The 18,941-nt window shown below is 38.6% G+C and overlaps 3 protein-coding genes across 3 annotated transcripts in view; 1 reads left to right on the top strand and 2 right to left on the bottom strand.

Annotated features, from left to right (window-relative positions):
* Window positions 1–1,122, bottom strand: part of LOC117942315 (uncharacterized protein K02A2.6-like) — a 3,845-nt gene extending 2,723 nt beyond the window's left edge. The window contains 1 exon segment of the mRNA XM_034867725.1: window positions 1,024–1,122. Coding sequence (XP_034723616.1) covers window positions 1,024–1,122 — 99 coding nt within the window.
* A 2,189-nt stretch (window positions 1,123–3,311) lies between these two features.
* LOC117942314 (extracellular calcium-sensing receptor-like) lies at window positions 3,312–9,208 on the top strand. Its single transcript, XM_034867724.1, has 8 exons — window positions 3,312–3,556; window positions 4,682–4,970; window positions 5,064–5,150; window positions 5,300–5,491; window positions 6,008–6,541; window positions 6,625–6,849; window positions 8,061–8,184; window positions 8,307–9,208. The coding sequence occupies exons 1-8, from the start codon at window positions 3,312–3,314 to the stop codon at window positions 9,206–9,208; spliced, it is 2,598 nt and encodes an 865-aa protein (XP_034723615.1).
* A 2,506-nt stretch (window positions 9,209–11,714) lies between these two features.
* LOC117942313 (extracellular calcium-sensing receptor) lies at window positions 11,715–16,311 on the bottom strand. Its single transcript, XM_034867722.1, has 14 exons — window positions 16,270–16,311; window positions 15,923–16,065; window positions 15,530–15,690; window positions 15,177–15,307; window positions 14,841–14,993; window positions 14,556–14,756; window positions 14,060–14,329; window positions 13,721–13,915; window positions 13,503–13,633; window positions 13,302–13,398; window positions 12,998–13,121; window positions 12,424–12,896; window positions 12,239–12,319; window positions 11,715–12,062 (listed from the first exon to the last, which is right to left on the bottom strand). Exons 1-14 carry the CDS (start codon window positions 16,309–16,311, stop codon window positions 11,715–11,717), a joined length of 2,550 nt encoding a protein of 849 aa, XP_034723613.1.
* Window positions 16,312–18,941: the final 2,630 nt, after the last annotated feature.

Genomic DNA, 18,941 nt, shown 5'->3' with positions numbered 1-18,941 from the left:
CTTCATGGAAGAGTCATCAGAAGAAAACCTCTTCTATGTCCTCACCACAAAAATTTACATTGGAAGAAGGCAAATTGACATATAGACAAGCCTGATGAATTGTGGGACCAAGTTCTGTGGACCAATGAAGTTAAAATAGAATTTTTTGGCCGGAATGAGCAAAGGAGAAGAAAAGGCCCCCAATTTTATGAAAATAACCTCTGTCCAACTGTGCATCATGTTATGGGGTTCTATTGCAGCCAGTGGCAGAGGGAACATTTCTAGAGTAGAAGGAAAAATGGATTCAATAAAATTTCAGCAATTTTTGGTCGTTTGCCATCTGTGAAAAAGCTTAAGTTAAAGAGAGGATGGCTTCTACAAATGGATAATGATCCTAAACACACCTCAAAATCCACAAGGGATTACATCAAGAGGTGTAAACTGAAGGTTTTGCCATGGCCTTCACAATCTGCTGACCTCAACATAATTTAAAATTAGACCTTAAAGGAGCAGTGCGTGACAGACAGCCGAGAAATCTCAAAGAACTGACTTTTGGAAGGAAGAATGGGCAAAGATACCTCAAACAAACATAAGAGACTCTTGTTTTGGCTACAAGAAGCATTTCCAAGCTGTGATACGTGCCAGACACCATTTTTTGGTTTTCTGTTATTTTGAAAGTGTAAATGATGAAATAAAATCTAACTTTTTGTGACATATTATACGATTGTCTAATCTGTCATTTGAGTTCTTTTGGAGATTTTTCCATCTTTATTGGCTCCTTTATGCACATTAATACAATTTTTTACGTGGAGTGCCCAAAACTTAGTAGTGGTCAAATGTTTTTGAGCTACATAGTGGCAAACTCTTCCCCAATGCTGATCCATCAATAATGATGGTTTCTGCTTCTGGTTCAGTGTCGGGGGTTATGACAAAAGTCTCATGGATGGCAGCCAGCTGAGATTTCTGTCCAGCGTGGAGCTTCCCAACATCAAGGCAGCAAGTAATGTCTGATTTTCATGTCTAAAGAGTGCCTTCAGATCACACTTTCTGCTCTGGCAGTTTGAAGAAGAGCTGGCAATCCTCCTTCAGCACCTTTTTCTTCAAAGAATTGACAGAAGCACGTTCCTGATGGAGGAAGCTCATGCAGTTTTTCTTGATTGGCTCATAAAGTTTGGGTTCTTCTTCTTCAAATTCTCTCCAAAACAATTTAATGACTTTAACTATTGATATTTATGATGTTGAATATGGTCTTATTGTAATTCTTGACCATCATAACATGGGGGTAAATATTGCCTCTTTGGATTTATCTTGTACGGTTCAAGAGATATGATGGAAAATACCTAATTAGGTTATGGCGGATTCCAAAATGGCCGCAACAGCTGTCTAGAGGCCTTCATTTATGTTGTGTGTGGTATTGTTGTAATCATTGACCATCTAAAAATAGGGTTAGACATCATCCTTTATACAGTTGAATGTTTTGTTCAGAAGATATCATGCAAATATACATAATTTGGCTATGGCGGAAAATAAAATGGCCGCCACGGCTCCCATCAAGTTTTTTTGCGATGGCTAACGTGCTTTTTTGAAAGAGCACTACCCACTGAGTAATTGTACCAATTGTGGTGCTTGTATCCACAACTGAACGATTACCCTAAAAAATGGCACTTATCTGCTCCAATATTTTTCCTTGTCTATGTTTCCATAGTGCTTGCTCTTGGTGGGAACTGTTGGGTTTCTGTAAACAACATTACAGAGTACGGTCTAGACCTGTTCTTTATGGAAAGCGCAATGAGATAACCGTTGTTGTAATTTAGCCTTATGTAAATAAATTTGAATTGAATTGAATGTCATTTATATAACTGAAACCTAGATAAAATCAATTAAGCTGCTAATAATGCAGTCCTTGACATTAATGCATGCAGCCAAGTTACTTTTGCAAACAAAATATTTATTTGGCCATAATTTTTGTAACATTTGTGTACCAGAGAAATGTTTGAATATTGATAAAGTAAGGTTAAATTATCATTTTTTAACCAAACAAATAAAGTATTTGCTCTAAACAAACACTCATTCATTGAAATAATGGGTACAGGGCACCCAGATAGCTCAGTGGGTTGAGCGGGTGCCCATGTACAGAGGCTTGCTCCTCGACGTAGTGGGCCCGGGTTTGAATCCAACCTGTGGCCCCTTTGCTGCATGTCACTCCCCCTCTCTCTCCCCCTTTCACACATCTCTGTCTGCCTATCTAATAAAGGGAAAAAATAACTTAAAAAAAAGAAAAAGAAATAACGGGTACAGACAGTTCCACTGCAGTATATAGACCATTCTTTGATGTGTAGACAAGTCCCCACTAATTTATTTAAAAAATAAATTAAAAAGCACTGTTGCAGTAATATTATAGAAAAAATACCTTCTTTTTTAAGTCCGCACTTGGTTGGTATAGACTCATAGTCCTCTGTTGGTACCCATGTTTGTGTGTGTGTGTGCGCGCGCGTGTGCCTGTGTGTGCATGTGAGTTTGTGTATAAAAATTATCCTTATTAAAACTATAATGAATCAGTATCTTTTATTTGACCTTGTTATATTCATGATTGACTTTAAAAGCAATGCCCTGAAGATGCTGAACAGCCACAACACAGTGTACTTTAAACATGATGTGCAACCTGCCAAAGATTAGGAAATGTTTTTCATTAAAATGTTCATGAAGTTATAAAGAGCAAATACAACACACAATTCACAGTATGAAGGGAGCCCTCTTTTAAATGCATACATCACCATTACACACAATACATAAGTGCAATGGTGTAATCAATCTTTTAAATGTAACTATAAAAATATAGTTTACATAAATGTAGCCTAGACAAAAATAATAGTAGCTAAAGTAGCTAATACTACAGCCCTTAACATAAATGCATGCAGTCAAGTAAAATAATTTTTCATTAAAAGTGGCCAAAAGTTGCTGTGTCATTTTTGAATGAAACAAAGCCTTTAGTGTAAACAAATGCTCATTCATTGAAAAATGGGTACAGATAGTTCCACTGCAGTATATTGACGTCCCCTCTTTGATGCCTAAACTTAGCTCAAGGATGCAAGTCCCCACTATTTGGCATGAGTAGTAAATAAAATTAAAAAGCACTGTTTCAGTTGTGGGTCAAGTGCTTGCCTGACAATGGGGAGCAATTTCAGTTGGTAATCAATGTGGTGAGGTGAGGCTGCTGATATCCAATCCAGTGTCACTCTGTCATTAATTAGATGCACAAATGGGAAGGTCAAAGCCTTTATATAACTTGTCTAATTCCTTTCTCACTCTCTCTTTGGGAATGTGTGAACAATATGACTCCACATGTGTTATTTCCCTTGCTTTGCTCTCTCTGTGTCCTCACTATAAAGTATCCAATATCCAGCGTCACCACTCCACCCCCATCTGCAACCAAAGTGTGCAGACTTCAAAACAGCTTTCAGCCAAGCTATGTGACTAAGGGTGACTATGTTATTGGGGGGATCTTCCCCCTTCACTATAACCAGGAGATGCCAGACCTCAACTGCACCTACAGACCACCGCCAGTGAAGTGCAATGGGTGAGTTTGATAGATAGGAAATCTTAGCGGGAGAACTTTTTCCAATTAAATTATGTCTTATTTTGTAGAACGCTTGCTGTGGATGGATTGTTTAGCATATATTACAGTAGTATACAGTAATGCTTTAGCCTTACATGCAAGAAAACATTAGCACATAGGCTACAGTAATGGCTTTTACTGAATTGCATTTAAGCAGTATAAGTTTGCCATTTAGGCTTGAGAAAATATAGTTCCAGAGAGAGACACACAAAAAGTAACAGTAATGCTTTGTTTTATGGGTGAGGAAGTAATAATCTTTTAAAAAATAATTCTCTAGAAGTTTTGTGGAGAGAACTATATAATTTGGTACTATTGATATTTGGAAAATGGAAATTTGCTCTATATTACACAAGCAAATAATGTGTAGTGTGTGTGCACACTGAAGTCTGCACACTGAAGCAGAAGTCTGCACATGTAATGTGCAGACTTCATAACAACTTTCATCTATTTTTCAAATTGCATTGATTGTTTGACCCTCATGTTGTCCTCGGGTCAAATTGACCTGATTTTCTTTATCATATTGTGTTCTTTTTCACTACCCAAAATAACATGATTGATGCGCTCGTTGGCAAGTCCAAATCTCTACTTTCATTAATTATGTCATGAAGTTGACATATTCCAGTCTGTAATTATCCATTAACATAGATTATTTTATTTTTTGTCTAATTCCTAATTTCTGCTTCTCTTACTCAAACATTAGTTATAATTAATAAGTCAGTGTTACGTAAGAAAACGTAAGAAAAAGTTAAAAACATTGAGAAAAAGTGTCAACAAAAGTGTTGATTTCCAGTTTTGACGGAAAGACAACACAAGGGTTAGGATAACATCTTGAAAATGATTAGGAAATTACAACAACAAAAACAACAGACCTGTACAATAAAGAATTAACAAAGAACTATTTTGGTAACAAAAAAAACCTGTTCAGTAACTTTATCAAGGAGATATATTCAAATATGCAATTCACACAAACTTCAAATTTCTCCCTACCTGTGTGTGTGTGTGTGTGTGTGTGTGTGTGTGTGCGTGTGTGTGTGTGTTTGTGTTTGTGTGTGTGTGGTGTGTGCATCTGTGTCTGCTGGGCTACAGCTTTGATCCCAGGGCTTTCCGCTGGGCTCAGACTATGAGGCTGGCAGTGGAGGAGATAAACCAGAGTGCAGAGCTATTGCCCAATCACACTCTTGGGTACAAAATCTTTGATTCATGTGCATATCCACATACTGGTCAGAGGGCTGCTGTGGCTGTGTTGAACGGGCAGAGCGAGGATGACTCTCCTGTGTGCAGCGGCGCCTCTCCACTGCTCGCTGTGATTGGGGAATCTGGTTCTGCTCAGTCTATTGTGGTGTCAAGAATCCTGCAGCCATTCAGAATCCCAATGGTAATAATGACTCTTTTCCTCTGTAATCCCACAAAAACTTTATTATATTATCCTGTGATCTGTTTTACTGTAATCTTTCTTTTCTTTATATAGATCAGCTACTTTTCTTCATGTGCGTGTCTCACTGACAGAAGACAATATCCTACCTTCTTCAGAGTAATACCTAATGATGACTATCAGGTGATAGTTTGGCCTCAAACTTTTTTTTTAAATTGTCATATATGTAGGTGTTGTCTTGCAGTGATACAAGAGCAATTAAGTCAGTTAACCCCTTTTTATGTCTGTGTTTTGAGATCAAGTAAACTAGCACCCTTTTCTGTTGAACCCAGGTGAAAGCCATTGCTCAGCTGCTGCTACGCTTCAACTGGACTTGGGTGGGGCTGGTGCGAGGGGACCATGAATATGGGCGCTTTGCTGTGCAAGGTTTACTGAGAGAATTACAGGGTACCAAAGTGTGTGTAGCGTACCTAGAAATTATCCCTCTGCTCTACAATCACCAGAGGGCTCTGGAGATCATGCAGGTAGATGCAAAGACACACAGTTAAGAGAGTTAAATTCAATAGCAATAGAGTTTTTAATGACATCAAGACCCTTTTTCAATGTCTGATCAGACATCAGTGCCATCCTCTGTGATTTAGAAAATGTTATTTTGTCATACAAATTTAATAATCCTGGTGTAAGTTCCCCCCAAAAGAACCATGTAGACCTGACTTAATGCATGATCCAAATTGTTTTTCAGAACTTGCCATTTTTTAACACGTAGCTTGCTAGCTCAAGGTTTGTTGATGTTTCCATCAACACACTAGCAGAAGCTGAGGGATATCCGGTGCGTGAGCCATGTGTAGAATGTCAGGCTTATTATCATGGAAATGTTCTCCGTTGATCCAGACTATACATATAGTGACTTTAAAATAGCAATTATTTCACATGAGTACTATGAGTCTTGCTCAATGTCACTTAGTTTTAACCTGCTTTTTTCTTCCTTTTCTCTTTGTTGTGAATCACTTTCTTGCTTTATCATTTGCCTCTCTGTAAAGGTGATGCGTAGCTCTTCGGCAAAAGTTGTGGTCGTATTTTCAGCCGAGGGGGAGATGACACCTTTCTTGAGGGACTATATGAAACAGAACATCACTGGAATCCAGTGGGTGGCTAGTGAGGCCTGGGTCACAGCGTCTGTCTTTACAGGGAACGAGTATTATCCCTACCTAGGAGGCACCATTGGGTTTGGAATCAGAAAAGGTCTCATCCCCAGACTCAGAGATTATCTGCAGACAGTCAACCCTCAGACGTATCCCAATGATATTCTGGTTAAGGAGCTGTGGGAGGCACTGTATGGTTGCAATCCTTCTCTGTTGCCCGGCTCCCAGTTGCCTCTCTGTTCAGGGCATGAGTCCCTGTTGGAGCAGCATTCCGCCTACATGAATACATCCAGCCCAAGAGTGGCCTATAATGTGTATAAGGCTGTATATGCAATCGCTCATTCCCTGCACAACCTTCTTCTCTGTCACCCAGGCAGTGGCCCCTTTCAAAACAACTCATGTGCTCAAAGCAACAACATACACCCCTGGCAGGTATGTTTCAGTTTTTGTGATGCTGTTATATCACTGTAAATATTGTTTCATTGAGTATTTTACATGACATATTGGTTTCCAAGCTCCAGCATTACATCCAGGAAGTGACATTCAACATTGCCGGGGAGGAGGTGAACTTTGACCTTAAGGGTGACTCCATACCCTATTATGATATCCTCAACTGGCAGAGAGGCCAAGGCGGGAACATTGAATTTATCAACGTGGGGTTATTTGAGGGAACCAAGCCTGGCGGAGAGGAGCTGGTGATCCAGGAGGACAGGATAATGTGGGCAGGGCATCAGAGTGAGGCAAGCTGCTCACACTGTGTTTTTACCTTCATCAGATGTCAACTGTTGAAGTTCTGTAGGTTGAGGTGGAGGTAAGTCAGGTGGTCAGGAGGAGCTGGATCTGATGTGAGTTCCTTCGCAGTCATATAATCTACAGATTAAAAGCACGCCATACGGCATGACATGTATGGTTATCTAAGGCTTCTTGTTGTATTCCTTACGGTGGGATTTTATAATAAAAATATTTTATTATTATTATTATTTTATTTCAATGCTGATTGCATGAAAATGAAGCGTTGCAATTACAACACAGACCAAGCCTGGTACCTTGAGGTGCTTTTCTCCAAATTAAATCCTGAAACTTAATGTGAGCAGAGTGTTTTAACTTTTCATTTCAAGCCACAGTCAATTGTTTCCACTTTATGATGTTAAATATATCATTGAATATTACTTCAACATTTTAAATGGGTAATGGAAAATGACAAAGTCCTCAGTGTGCAAATTACAGCTATACCTCTCAACTTTTTTATTTCCATTTATAAAATTCCAGAAACTAGGAAAATGCCATCATAAATGTTACAAAGTAGACATCCCACACGCTTGGTTTAATTTTATTTTAAAATTGTCTCTATATAAGTCAATTTCAGTAGCAACATCAAAGCACAGTTTATTTTTATTATATGCACCACAAGTCTTCTACTTCTGAATCTCTCTTGCTCTCAACCACAGAACACATATGTAGCTACCACCTCACCTCTCACCCCTGATTAGGAGATGTGCTTCAGGTGTGTCAATCCCACACCTCTCCCCTGATTAAGAGATGCGCCTCAGGTGTGTTTGGGGTCCTCAGTGTCTTTGCCAGGCAAAGAAAGCAAAAAAAACAACCCAAAGAAAAACAACAGACTCAAGATAATTTACAATAAACATATGCAAAACCAACCAGCTACCTGGCTACACTTTGAGACATAAAATGTAAGAGTCTAAAGTGACATCTAGAAATTGCTTGTTGTTTTCAAACCAAGAGTACAAAATGCAATATTTAATTTACAGTGATGCTTAACAGAGAAAATCACATTCTGGAACCAGCAAATATTGGTGTTTTTGCTTTAAAATGGCTCAAGCTATTATGAAAGTAATCTTTTTGGGGGTACATTTTACTAAAGGAAGTAACATAATAATTTGAGCAAACTCCTTGTAAACTGCAGAGTTAAAAGCCTTTATCTGCTCCCCAGGTGCCAGTGTCTATATGCAGTACCAGCTGTCTTCCAGGGTCCAGGAAGGCTGTCCGTCGTGGGGAGCCTGTCTGCTGCTTTGACTGTGTACCATGTGACAGTGGCAAAATTAGCAATCAGACAAGTGAGCTTAAAACCAAGCAATACAAATGATAACAACTAAAATGTCATATTATATTAACATCAGGTAATAACTGAATACCAACACTTTTGAGCTGCTCTTTTTTTTCACCCTACTCCCCATAGATTCAATAGAGTGCACATTTTGTCCCGAGGACTTCTGGTCAAACAACAACAGAACAGCCTGCATCCCTAAGAAGGTGGAGTTCTTGGCCTATGATTCCGTAGGTTTAGCCCTAACAGTGATCTCTGCGGTGGGTGCTTGCTTCACTATAGTTGTCTTTGCAGTTTTTTTCTACTATAGAGACACAGCCATTGTCCGTGTGAATAACTCTGAACTTAGCTTTTTCATCCTCTTCGCTTTAACTCTGTGTTTTCTGTGTTCCTTGTTGTTTATTGGAGAGCCAACAACTTGGTCCTGCATGCTGCGCCACACTGCCTTTAGCATTACATTTTCAGTTTGTATTTCCTGCATCCTGGGGAAGACCCTGGTTGTGTTGGCTGCTTTCACGGCCACCAGGCCAGGGGACAACATCACGAAGTGGCTGGGGCCCAAGCAGCAGAGGGCCATTATCTTCTGTTGCACACTAATTCAGGTGGTCACCTGTGCTTGCTGGCTCATTAACGCTCCCCCTTTTCCATCCAGAAATACACAATATGATCACTCAAAGATCATACTGGAGTGCAGCGTGGGCTCCAGCTTAGCATTCTGGTGTGTTCTGGGATATATTGGTCTACAGGCCTGTCTGTGCTTTGTACTGGCTTTTCTGGCCCGTAAGTTGCCTGGCAAATTCAATGAGGCCAAGTTCATCACTTTTAGCATTTTAATCTTTTGTACTGTATGGCTAGCATTCATCCCTGCTTATATCAGCTCTCCTGGAATTTATGCAGATTCAGTGGAGTCATTTGCAATTCTGGCTTCCAGCTTTGGCTTGTTGTTCTGCCTATTTGCTCCAATATGTTACATTATTTTACTGAATCCAGAAAAAAATACAAAAAAGCATTTAATGGGAATAGAAATTAAGTAACATAATAGTTATCCGTTACATTTTTTAGATTCTGTTCAATGTTATTTTAAAATAGTTTTGGCAAATTATGAATAATGTCACATTTATATTGACTAGATAGTTGTATACAACTACTAATGCAGCACTGCATCTCTAGTACAGTCTACACAAGAATAAATAAGTATAATTCCAAGGAGCATGTCACTTATGTCAAATGTTTGGAGAAATAAAGATATTTAGTGGTGACTTTGTGAGGCTGAGTTTGTGTGGAAAAGACTTTCTGCTGATCGGGTACCGTGCTACACCTGTGAGCTTTATTTTGGATTGATCCCAGGTCAGTGAGTTTAAAATTGTACACACTATACAAGGAAATCAATAATAATTAAGTAAAAATGTCTTCAGCTGTCCCAAACTGAACTGTTGAACTGTCTTCAAATATTAAGCCATTGACTTACTGTATATTTGTTCTAAACCAGAATAATACCAAATTAGTTGAAAATGGCAAAAGTAATTTGTGTACTTAAATCTGGAGTCCAAAGTTAATTAAATAATTACTGTCCTATTTCTGTATATTTATTTATAATATGATGAAACATCTGCAGAAGTGCAACATCTTGTATGATCATCAATATGGATGTAGGAAAAAATATTCAAAAGAAATGGCTGTGCTTCAACTGGTTCAACAATTCATACTACAATGAATGTGCCTGAGGAATATTTATTGATTTATCCAAAGCTTTTGATACAGTTAATCATGATATCTTACTCCAAAAACTATTACACATTGGATTTCCTGGAATCCCTTATATATGGTTTTACAATTATATTGATAATCGCCAACAGTTAGTATCAATGGATGGACATCTAATAGAGCCACTTTGATATACAGTGTCCCACAGGGATCATTCTAGGACCACTTTTGTTCCTAAGTTATACAAATGACTTGTCTGCAGCATTATCCACCTTGTTTACAATAAGTTTTGCTGATGATATTTAATATATTTTTTTTTTTTTCACCATTCTGATTTGTTTTCCTCATGGCCAAAGCCAATTTTGACAAGATTTTCAAATTGTTTCCTTCAACTTATTACACCTTCATCTTAAAGAAATAACTTACATAACATCATATTTACATCAAAACATACACAGTATTGCAAATCTAATTCTTGTCTTTACAGCTTTACAAATTATTCAGTTCCCCAGGATTCATCTACAAGTTTTCTTGAAATCGTAATAATTGATATTCTAAGCTGAAAGAAGCATATTCAAGCCATCTCCTCCTCCTGCGCTCTGTAGTGGAGAATGTGACGGTGAGACAGTGCTGATTTAAATATTAAGAACAAATTTTGATTCAAGATTTTAGTTGGATTTTACAGGGTGTTTCTGGAACAATTCAAAAATCTACATCTAAATACAGGAGGTTAACTAATATTTTATTATGAATGCTACTTAACCTTTTTATCAATGATTTTGAAAAATGCATTTATAGATATGAATCTGGTAAAAATAGGATTATGACATTGTTTCTGAAATCATTAAACATTGAAAACTGCATCAGTGTTTAACGTTGACGTTTGTTTAAGCCATATTACATGGGAGTGTTTGATTTTGAGGTCCATGAGCATCACTGAAGTGTACACTCGAGTGTAATATTTCCCTCTTTAGTAAGCCAGACATTTTGAACTATATTTTTGTAGAGACCGTTGGATTTCCCAAACTGAATAAATCCTGCAAATATTGAAACACAAAACTCCGTTGCTACTCACTCATGCTGTAACTATTGGATTTCCCTAACTGAATAAATCCTGCCCGCAAATATAAACACAAAACTGCTTCGCTAGCCCAATCGTGTTGTAACTAACACATCTGCTAAAAAGATAACTGTATGTATTAGCATAATTGTGGTACTGTTAAGTTCAAAGCTTTTGCAAGCTTTTAGTTTTTTTTTAGCTTGGGGACAGCAGCAGCCGGGAGGGCATGAGACCAAGACAGGATGGCATGAGACGGGACGTCTCAAGGCTGCAGCCATACCTGACTTGGCTGAGACTGAGCGCTACATGGACAAATATGCACCAAACAAGCCACTTTTTGCTGTTTCCATGAATGCCAAAGTTCAGTGACCCGTAAACTTGTACTGTTGCGACATTTGGTGTAAACTCACTTTATAACAAATGCCCTAAAGGGCACCTTAACGCCTTTTCTAAAATATTGCTTCCCGAAAGTCCCCTTGGAGGGCTGTACCACCCCCGTTGAGAAACACTGGTAGTAACAGGAAAAGGTATTCACACACTCCAGACTTATTTATTTACATTAAATAGGCGAACTTTCAGTCAGGTATGTACTACAATTCAAAACATTGAACTGGTTTAATGTGGACATTTATTTTGTTTTACATGAAATATTAAAACTTATTTTTTAATGTAATTATACATTTCAAATTGAAAAGCAGGCACTTCTTTGTTTGATGGCGACTTTAACCATTTTAAGTCTTACATGAACTTTTACATGACTTAAAGGTTCATGTAAGCTATTTTCTAGTTATGCTTTTCTTTATGTTTCTCTGAGGCTGCAATAATATTATATACAATTTTGGTACAAAAATACAAAGTAACAGTCCAAAACTGGAAGCTAATATAGCAAATACTTCCACAGCCACAGTGAACTTCCCAGGAGAGCTAACATAAGCTGGAATGAAAGAGATCCAGACGGCCAGGAAGATCAGCATGCTGAAGGTGATGAGCTTCGCCTCATTGAAAGTATCAGGTAGTTTGCGTCCGAGAAACGCCAGGAGGAGGCATATGAAGGCCAGTAGACCAATGTAGCCCAGGACCAGATAAAATCCAGGGGGCCATGGCTCCTTGCACTCCACAACAATCTAAGTATGTTCAACAATACATCGAGATCAAATAAATCATATAGTACAGTTTATATCAGGGTGTGAAATAATATTTCAAATGAAAATGTTTTTTTCTGATTTCAATAACAAACATTAAAGCCCCTATGTGTAGAATTTGAACATGTCTGACTACTAATGGTAGTATCAGTTCTTACTTTTCCAGTCGTGGCTTGATAGTTTGGGTTCTTGAATGGGAAGGGAGCTGCGCCCAAAAGCCAACCAGCACAGAGAAAAACCTGAGGGCAAGATGGAAAGATAAGCCATTCTTTAAAAAAACACACAATAATAAAGAAGTCAACTCTTAAGGTCAACATTAGTTGTGTTTCAATAGCTCTTCCACCTGAGGAGCTGTGGTGCATAGGATCAGAATCCTCTGTTGAGAAGGACCAAACAGCTTCAGACCCCTTGAACCAGGTGCATTAGCCTGGAAGGCCAAGAGAACCACGATGGTCTTAACAAGGAGGCAGGACAGACAGAGGACAAAGCTGATGCCGAATGCTGCCTGGCGGAGCCTGCACGTCCAAAAAGATGGCTGGCCAATGAACAGAAGAGAACACAAGAAGCAGAGCTTGAGTGACAGAAGAAGCAAGAAACTTATTTCTGAGTTGTTGGCCTTGACGATTGGTGTGGAACGGAAACGATGGAAGACAGCAGTGACAGTGGTGGTCATGACGACACCCAGCAATGTGAGGGTGACAAGGATGATGCCCATGGTGTCGTGGAAAGACAAGAATTCTTCAATTCCGGCTTTGCATTTCACCTTGTCTTTGTCTGACCAGTAGTATTCAGGACATTTTGTACACTCAGTGGAACCTTTGGAGACAAATACAGTAGACACACTCTGTGTAAACACACACACACTCTATTCATTTATTTCTGAAAATATATGAATACACAAAACATGTGTGGGCTACCAGTCTGGTTGCTGATCTGTCCATCTGCACAAGGCAAACAATCAAAGCAGCAGTAGGGCTCTCCTGGGCGTCTGACCTGCCTGCTGCCAAGGGAGCACGGAGCACTACACTGAGACACAGGCACCTGAATAAAAATAGGTGTCAAATTACACATGAAGGTTTGCTTTGCTGCAGAATAGGTGCTTGTTTCTCTACTGAAGAAAATTAAGAGCAATTTTAAAAAGCATGTATGTCAATGTCCAAATGTTAAACTCAAGGCTTAAATAATTTTCAATAAAATTGTTTAAGGGGACACATGACCCACCTGTGACTGTCCTTTTGTCCACACAATGGTGCTCTGCTCTATCTGCAACTGTCTTCTCAATGGAGCCGAACCGTCATAGCTTCCCACTTTAATGAATCTAAACAAAGCATGGTATTATTTAGAAAGCCACAATAAACATACCAAATTGTATCATGCATCAAACACAGATGTATTCCTGTCTATTAAAGTATAATATTTCACCTAATTATTCCCTGGCTATCCTTCTGCCAGTTAATGATGTCATAGAGAGGGACCGGCTCTCCGTTGGAGTCAAAATATACCTTCTCCTCAAACTGGTTGGTAAAATTCACTTTCTTCAGATGATGCAGCAACTGTATGAAAGACGGAAGAAAAACCAAAGAACAAAAGAGAACAGCAGGCCAAAAGAATGATACAAGAACTCAAGGAAACAAACTTACCTGCCTAGACGTAAATGATGTGTGAGTATCACAAATTCCCTTGTTAGGTCCTTCAGAATCACAGTTCAATAAAGTGTGCAGAGCATGGGCGATGGCATACACAGCTTTAAACACATTATAGGATATTCTGACCTGAGATACATCTGTAAAACTGCTGTTAGAGTACTTCAGATCCTCTGAGCCAGTGCAAACTGGCTTTTCAGCAGCATCTTTATAGTTTTCATCAGCAGGCCCCTTGATCATGCTTGTTTCTCCTACAGTAGTTCTGACCGAGTACCCAGAATTGTTTTGAGAATCTGGTTTGTAACCAAAAACATCCAACTCTATTAAGTTATCCACTGCTGGGTTTTCTTTGAATTGGTCTTCCTTAAACTCTAGCCTGCAGCCAAACATCTCTTCCCAGAACATGTTGACAAATGCCATCCCAGGTTTGGGAGAGGGGTAGATATTCAACAGGAATTCTTTGAGGCCGGGGATCCCGACTGCAGGAAAGGAGAGGCCCAGCGTGCCCTCTAGAACAGGGTGGAAGCGGGAGGTGGTCAGCAGGCTAGCGGTCACCCAGGCTTCACTAGCTACCCACTGGATCCCCGTCACATTTCTCTGAGCCAGCTTGCACACCCAAAGATATTTGATAGGAAAACAAACAAATGAACATGAGCACCAGCAATCTTTTTGCTCTCCTAATCATATTATTACTTTAAAACCTGCATAATATCTGATAGTTATCCCTTTGCATTCATGTGGGACCCCCTTTGAAAACGAGATGATACATATCATTGGGTTTATCCTAATAATAAACACATTTTGAACATTAACAGAGATATAGAGTGCAAACCTCTAAGAGAAGATCCAGCAGCTGTCCCTCTGTGGCAAAGACCACCACTACCCGTGCCGTTGACCTCTGCAGAGTGTCTGCCATCTCTTGTATCTCAGCCGCTGTGGGGGTGGTTGGGATAGCCAGATGAAATGCCACACATCCACCTTGTTGTGTAAACTGATTAGAAAATGCTTGGATGCCATACTGACTGTAGTCATCCTGAAATGTATAGAGAAATGTTTTGTAAATCACGTATTGTGTTTAACTGACAATTGATGGGGTAGAAAAAAGTCCTTATCTAACCGTGGTTCCTATTGTGCCCACCCAGAGCCAGCCTAAGAAGGTGACCAGCTGAACAAGACCTCTAACTTGAAATAAATCACTCGGCACAGTCCGCAAGAATGATGGGTACATATTCTTGTCAGAAAGACAGGTACAAGTGGCAAAATAACTCACCTATAGGGAGATAAATTTAACAATATTGAGATAAGACAAATACCAAAAACAAAATCATATCAAACATTGATGTGTTATTTATTTAAAAAAAAGTAGTGTAACGGACAGCAGAGTAGTGGAAAGCACTGCCTTTGTGAGAAAAATAGAACTGTGTGTGTTTCTGCTTTTTCAGTCCTTTCTTACCAGAGGGAGGTTGAAAGGGCCAAGAGTTTGAGCTACAGCTCTTGTAGGGGAAGATGATGCAATGCCGATCACAGCGGGCACAGGAGAATCAGCCAGACATAAGGGAAAACTTTGAGATTGTGAATTCATATCTATTTTCTCCTCTGTTACTTTCCCCTTTATGAACTTTCCATTATTTTCGAGATTGTGATGCATTGCTTCACTAATTTCCCTGCCTGTATTTTTCACTGTGCTCAGCATTCTTTTCTTTCTTTTGTTTTCTCGTGATCTTGTACCCCTGTCATTGAGCATATCTAACCTTGTTTCAATTTTTGACATTTGTTTCACTTCACTTTTTGCAGCTTTGGAGTAACTGACTAAAGACAAAAGAGCTTGCAGGCTGGTGTGGACATGGTCACAGCTGTCCATGATATGGTAGCCTAGTTTAACACCTGGTAACAGACTTGAATTACGGTTAATTTCCTCCACTGCAAACACCATGGTCATCATCCAGCGGAAGGCTCTCTGGTCAAAGCTGCAGAGAATTAGATAACATTGAATGTAGTCTCTTCGTCATGAGAAACAAAACACACTATGATAGCACAATTTGAAAGCATGAGAACAGTGTAAGAACAATAAAGAGATACAATCACAGCAAGAGGGAATGATTTCAGAGATGTCAGTTTGTGTGAAAAAAAACAAAAACAAATTTAAGATACCAGATATTGGAATAATATTAATAATAATAATAAAATATTCACACTTACCCAGTGCAAGGAGGGAGCTGAGGTTTGCTTTGGTAGCTGATCTGTGGCTTAGGAGCCACATAATGGAGAGGGAAAAGCCCCCCAATCACAACATCCCCTTCCACCTGCAGGGCCAGAGGCTCGCGATCTGCCAGTTTTACACACTGTGGTAAGTCGGAACCAACACCATTCACTCCCTCTATCCCCAATCCCCTTTGTCTCTCTGTTAAAGTATCTTCTTCTTGCACCCCACCTCTCTCTACATTTAGTGCTCCCCTTTTCTTTACATCAGAAAAAACTGGAAAAAGGAGGCTAAAGAAGGCCCAAAGAAAAAGGCAGAAGCTATATGATGCAGTGTCCATACTGACCCCATTAGACTGTTTGTACAGGAGAAGATGGTTCTCCAACATATTCTCTTAAGAGATGATGCAGTAGACTATATAAATGCTGGTTCCTTTATCATTTCTTAGGTCTTATGAGTCATCGCTGGATAAACCAATCACAATGAAAAGCAATGATGCAAAAGAGAGGACAATGTGTGTGAATATGTAAATTTATGGCTCACTTCTACTAGACGACTATTTTATTGACATTAATCTATTATTATTACAATTGTCATGGGCTGCTCTAAGCGCTGGACTGAGCCGGACAAAATAGCCTCGGGAAGGAACTTGTTTTTGAGGAACGTGTACATTTAAAGCTAGTTTTAGGTGTGCAACAGGAAACTCAGATTTGACAGATAGTCTAGCTAGCTTTCTGGATTTACCCTGCAGAGATTTGAGGAGCAGTTATCCATAGTCCTCATAGATCCACCTGAGTTTAAAATTCAAACACAAAGAAAGCGTAGGGTAACAAACATCCGGTTAAAAAGAAGAACATATGGCGGAATTTCCGGTGGCTACAGAGCAATCCCACAAGTGGAAGGTCATGGAAATAGATTAGGTTTGGAGAAATGCAAACTTGTTTCTCTTATCTGAGAATGTAATGGTGGTATGGCAATAGCTGTAATACTGAGGAAAGACAAAGGTTTTGCACTACATCTTTAGTTTAGGTTGGATTGGAAGACTGTGCAAGGGTTTGGAAATATCTATTTGTCTTACACTAAACAAGAACATGAAGAGGAAATATAACATTTTATTGGGAATACATCTTGGCATTTTGTTAATGTTTGAAAATAAATCCTGCTGTAGTAATTAATAAAAAAAAAAATAGTTGACACTCATCCCTTAATTAGAGAACTCAGAAAATGGCTACTGCCACCACCTACTGGATAGAATGTATTAAAGCTAGTGTGCATGGAACATAGTGGCATTTTGTCCGTGTGGCTATTGTAGTTGGTCTGCAAAACAAATTTGCCCTTTAGATAGGAATGGTTATCCATTTAAAATAAATAATGCTATTCAGTGGATGACCTGTGCATTATTGTTTCAACCGAAAACGTAAAAAGAAGTACTTTCCTTAACCCATTTGAAGAATGAACACAGGCATGTGGTTAGGCACATAGGAAGTGGATTTTTTGATGCATTAATCACACGCCATTGCACATTTTTAGCAATTACTAAAATAAAATGTGCGCGATAAAATATTACTGTATATGAAATAATTAAATAAAGTTTGACATTGTGTTTATTAGGTACTGTCTCTACATTACCTGCAAAATTGATGGGAGTAAAACTGCATACAATATATGTATATTGGTGAAGGAGATGACATGTATATTTCGTATACCAAAATTACGTGGCCGTGGATGAGAAAGGATTAGAAAACATGGCAAAGGGAGGATGGCAGTTATGGGGACATTTTTTACTACACAACTGTGTTTTTGCCTATTTTCACTGGCCAGTGGCCAAGAAGAGCAGTTTCTTTTGGATGAGACCTGTGGGTGGGCTCCTCCAGTCTTGGGGATTGTGCTTAATGCATACTCAACATTTACAGTTGCCATGTAAAAGGTTTAAACAAACTGTAATTTGAAAGTTTCTTATATTCCATCATTTAGCACTTGCCATCAGAGAAAAAATGTTTGATGTTGAAGTTTATTCAATGAGTATAACATTTATGGTGTTTCAACATTTCAGATCATAAATGCTAGTGGACCACAGGTGGACAAGAAACACTCAAAAAACTCAGATTTTCAAGGTTCTTTTAATTTTATTTTTATTTGTTAGTGCACCTGTACATTTCAGAAATTCTCACACCCCAACAACTTTTAACTCTAGGTCTCATAGATCCTCACAACAACTTATAACCGTTTCTAGATCAACGTGGGTAATGGAAAACGAGCCTTGGTGGTGGAAGCTCCAAAGCTTTGGAATAGCCCTTCACTTTTGATCAAATGTTCCCCCTCCATTTATACAAATTTTAAGATGTACAGTAAATGTTTTACAGCCAATGGTTGCTCTAAATCATTTTAATGTTAAGTATTTTATACAGTGATTGAGCTTTTTTCTGTTAAAGATTTATGGGAATATTAAACAAGATGGAAATTTATTTTTCCATTGCAATTTATTATTTTTGTTTATTTTTGTGACATTGATTTACCGGTTAAGATTGTGCGGTTCACAGTAATGCTCCCAGCACCACGGTCATCTGCAAGGGATCCTCCAGTTTTTAAACAGGTTACATAAATGAACTTGTCCTGCTAGCTCAATTGTTTAGAAATTCTACAAGAATTGCAAAAGTTAGTTGAGCCATTTGGTGATTCAGGCATGGGTGCTATAACAAAATGAAGATTTTCTCTTGATGTCTCATATTCCCACCATTTCAATTGCATTTTAGCCATAGAGACATATTACTCAAATAGCAATGCTTTTAAAAAATGTACAGAAAGACGTCATGACGCATTTTATGAATTTTGATTTTATTTAGTCACTTTGTTTTATATTTCTTAGTGGATGATGAAAAAGATTTGTAAAGTACAACTAAGGACATTCACAAAAGGAAATTAGGTAAATATTTATAATTGTAAATATTACATGGATTTGCACAAGATATGCTTTAGACTGTACGTTGCCATCTTAACTATTTTCAAACTTCAGATGTC

Source organism: Etheostoma cragini, chromosome 3, assembly GCF_013103735.1.
Source record: "Etheostoma cragini isolate CJK2018 chromosome 3, CSU_Ecrag_1.0, whole genome shotgun sequence".
NCBI classification, from domain to species: domain Eukaryota; kingdom Metazoa; phylum Chordata; class Actinopteri; order Perciformes; family Percidae; genus Etheostoma; species Etheostoma cragini.
This window is presented reverse-complemented; position numbering and strand designations above follow the sequence as displayed.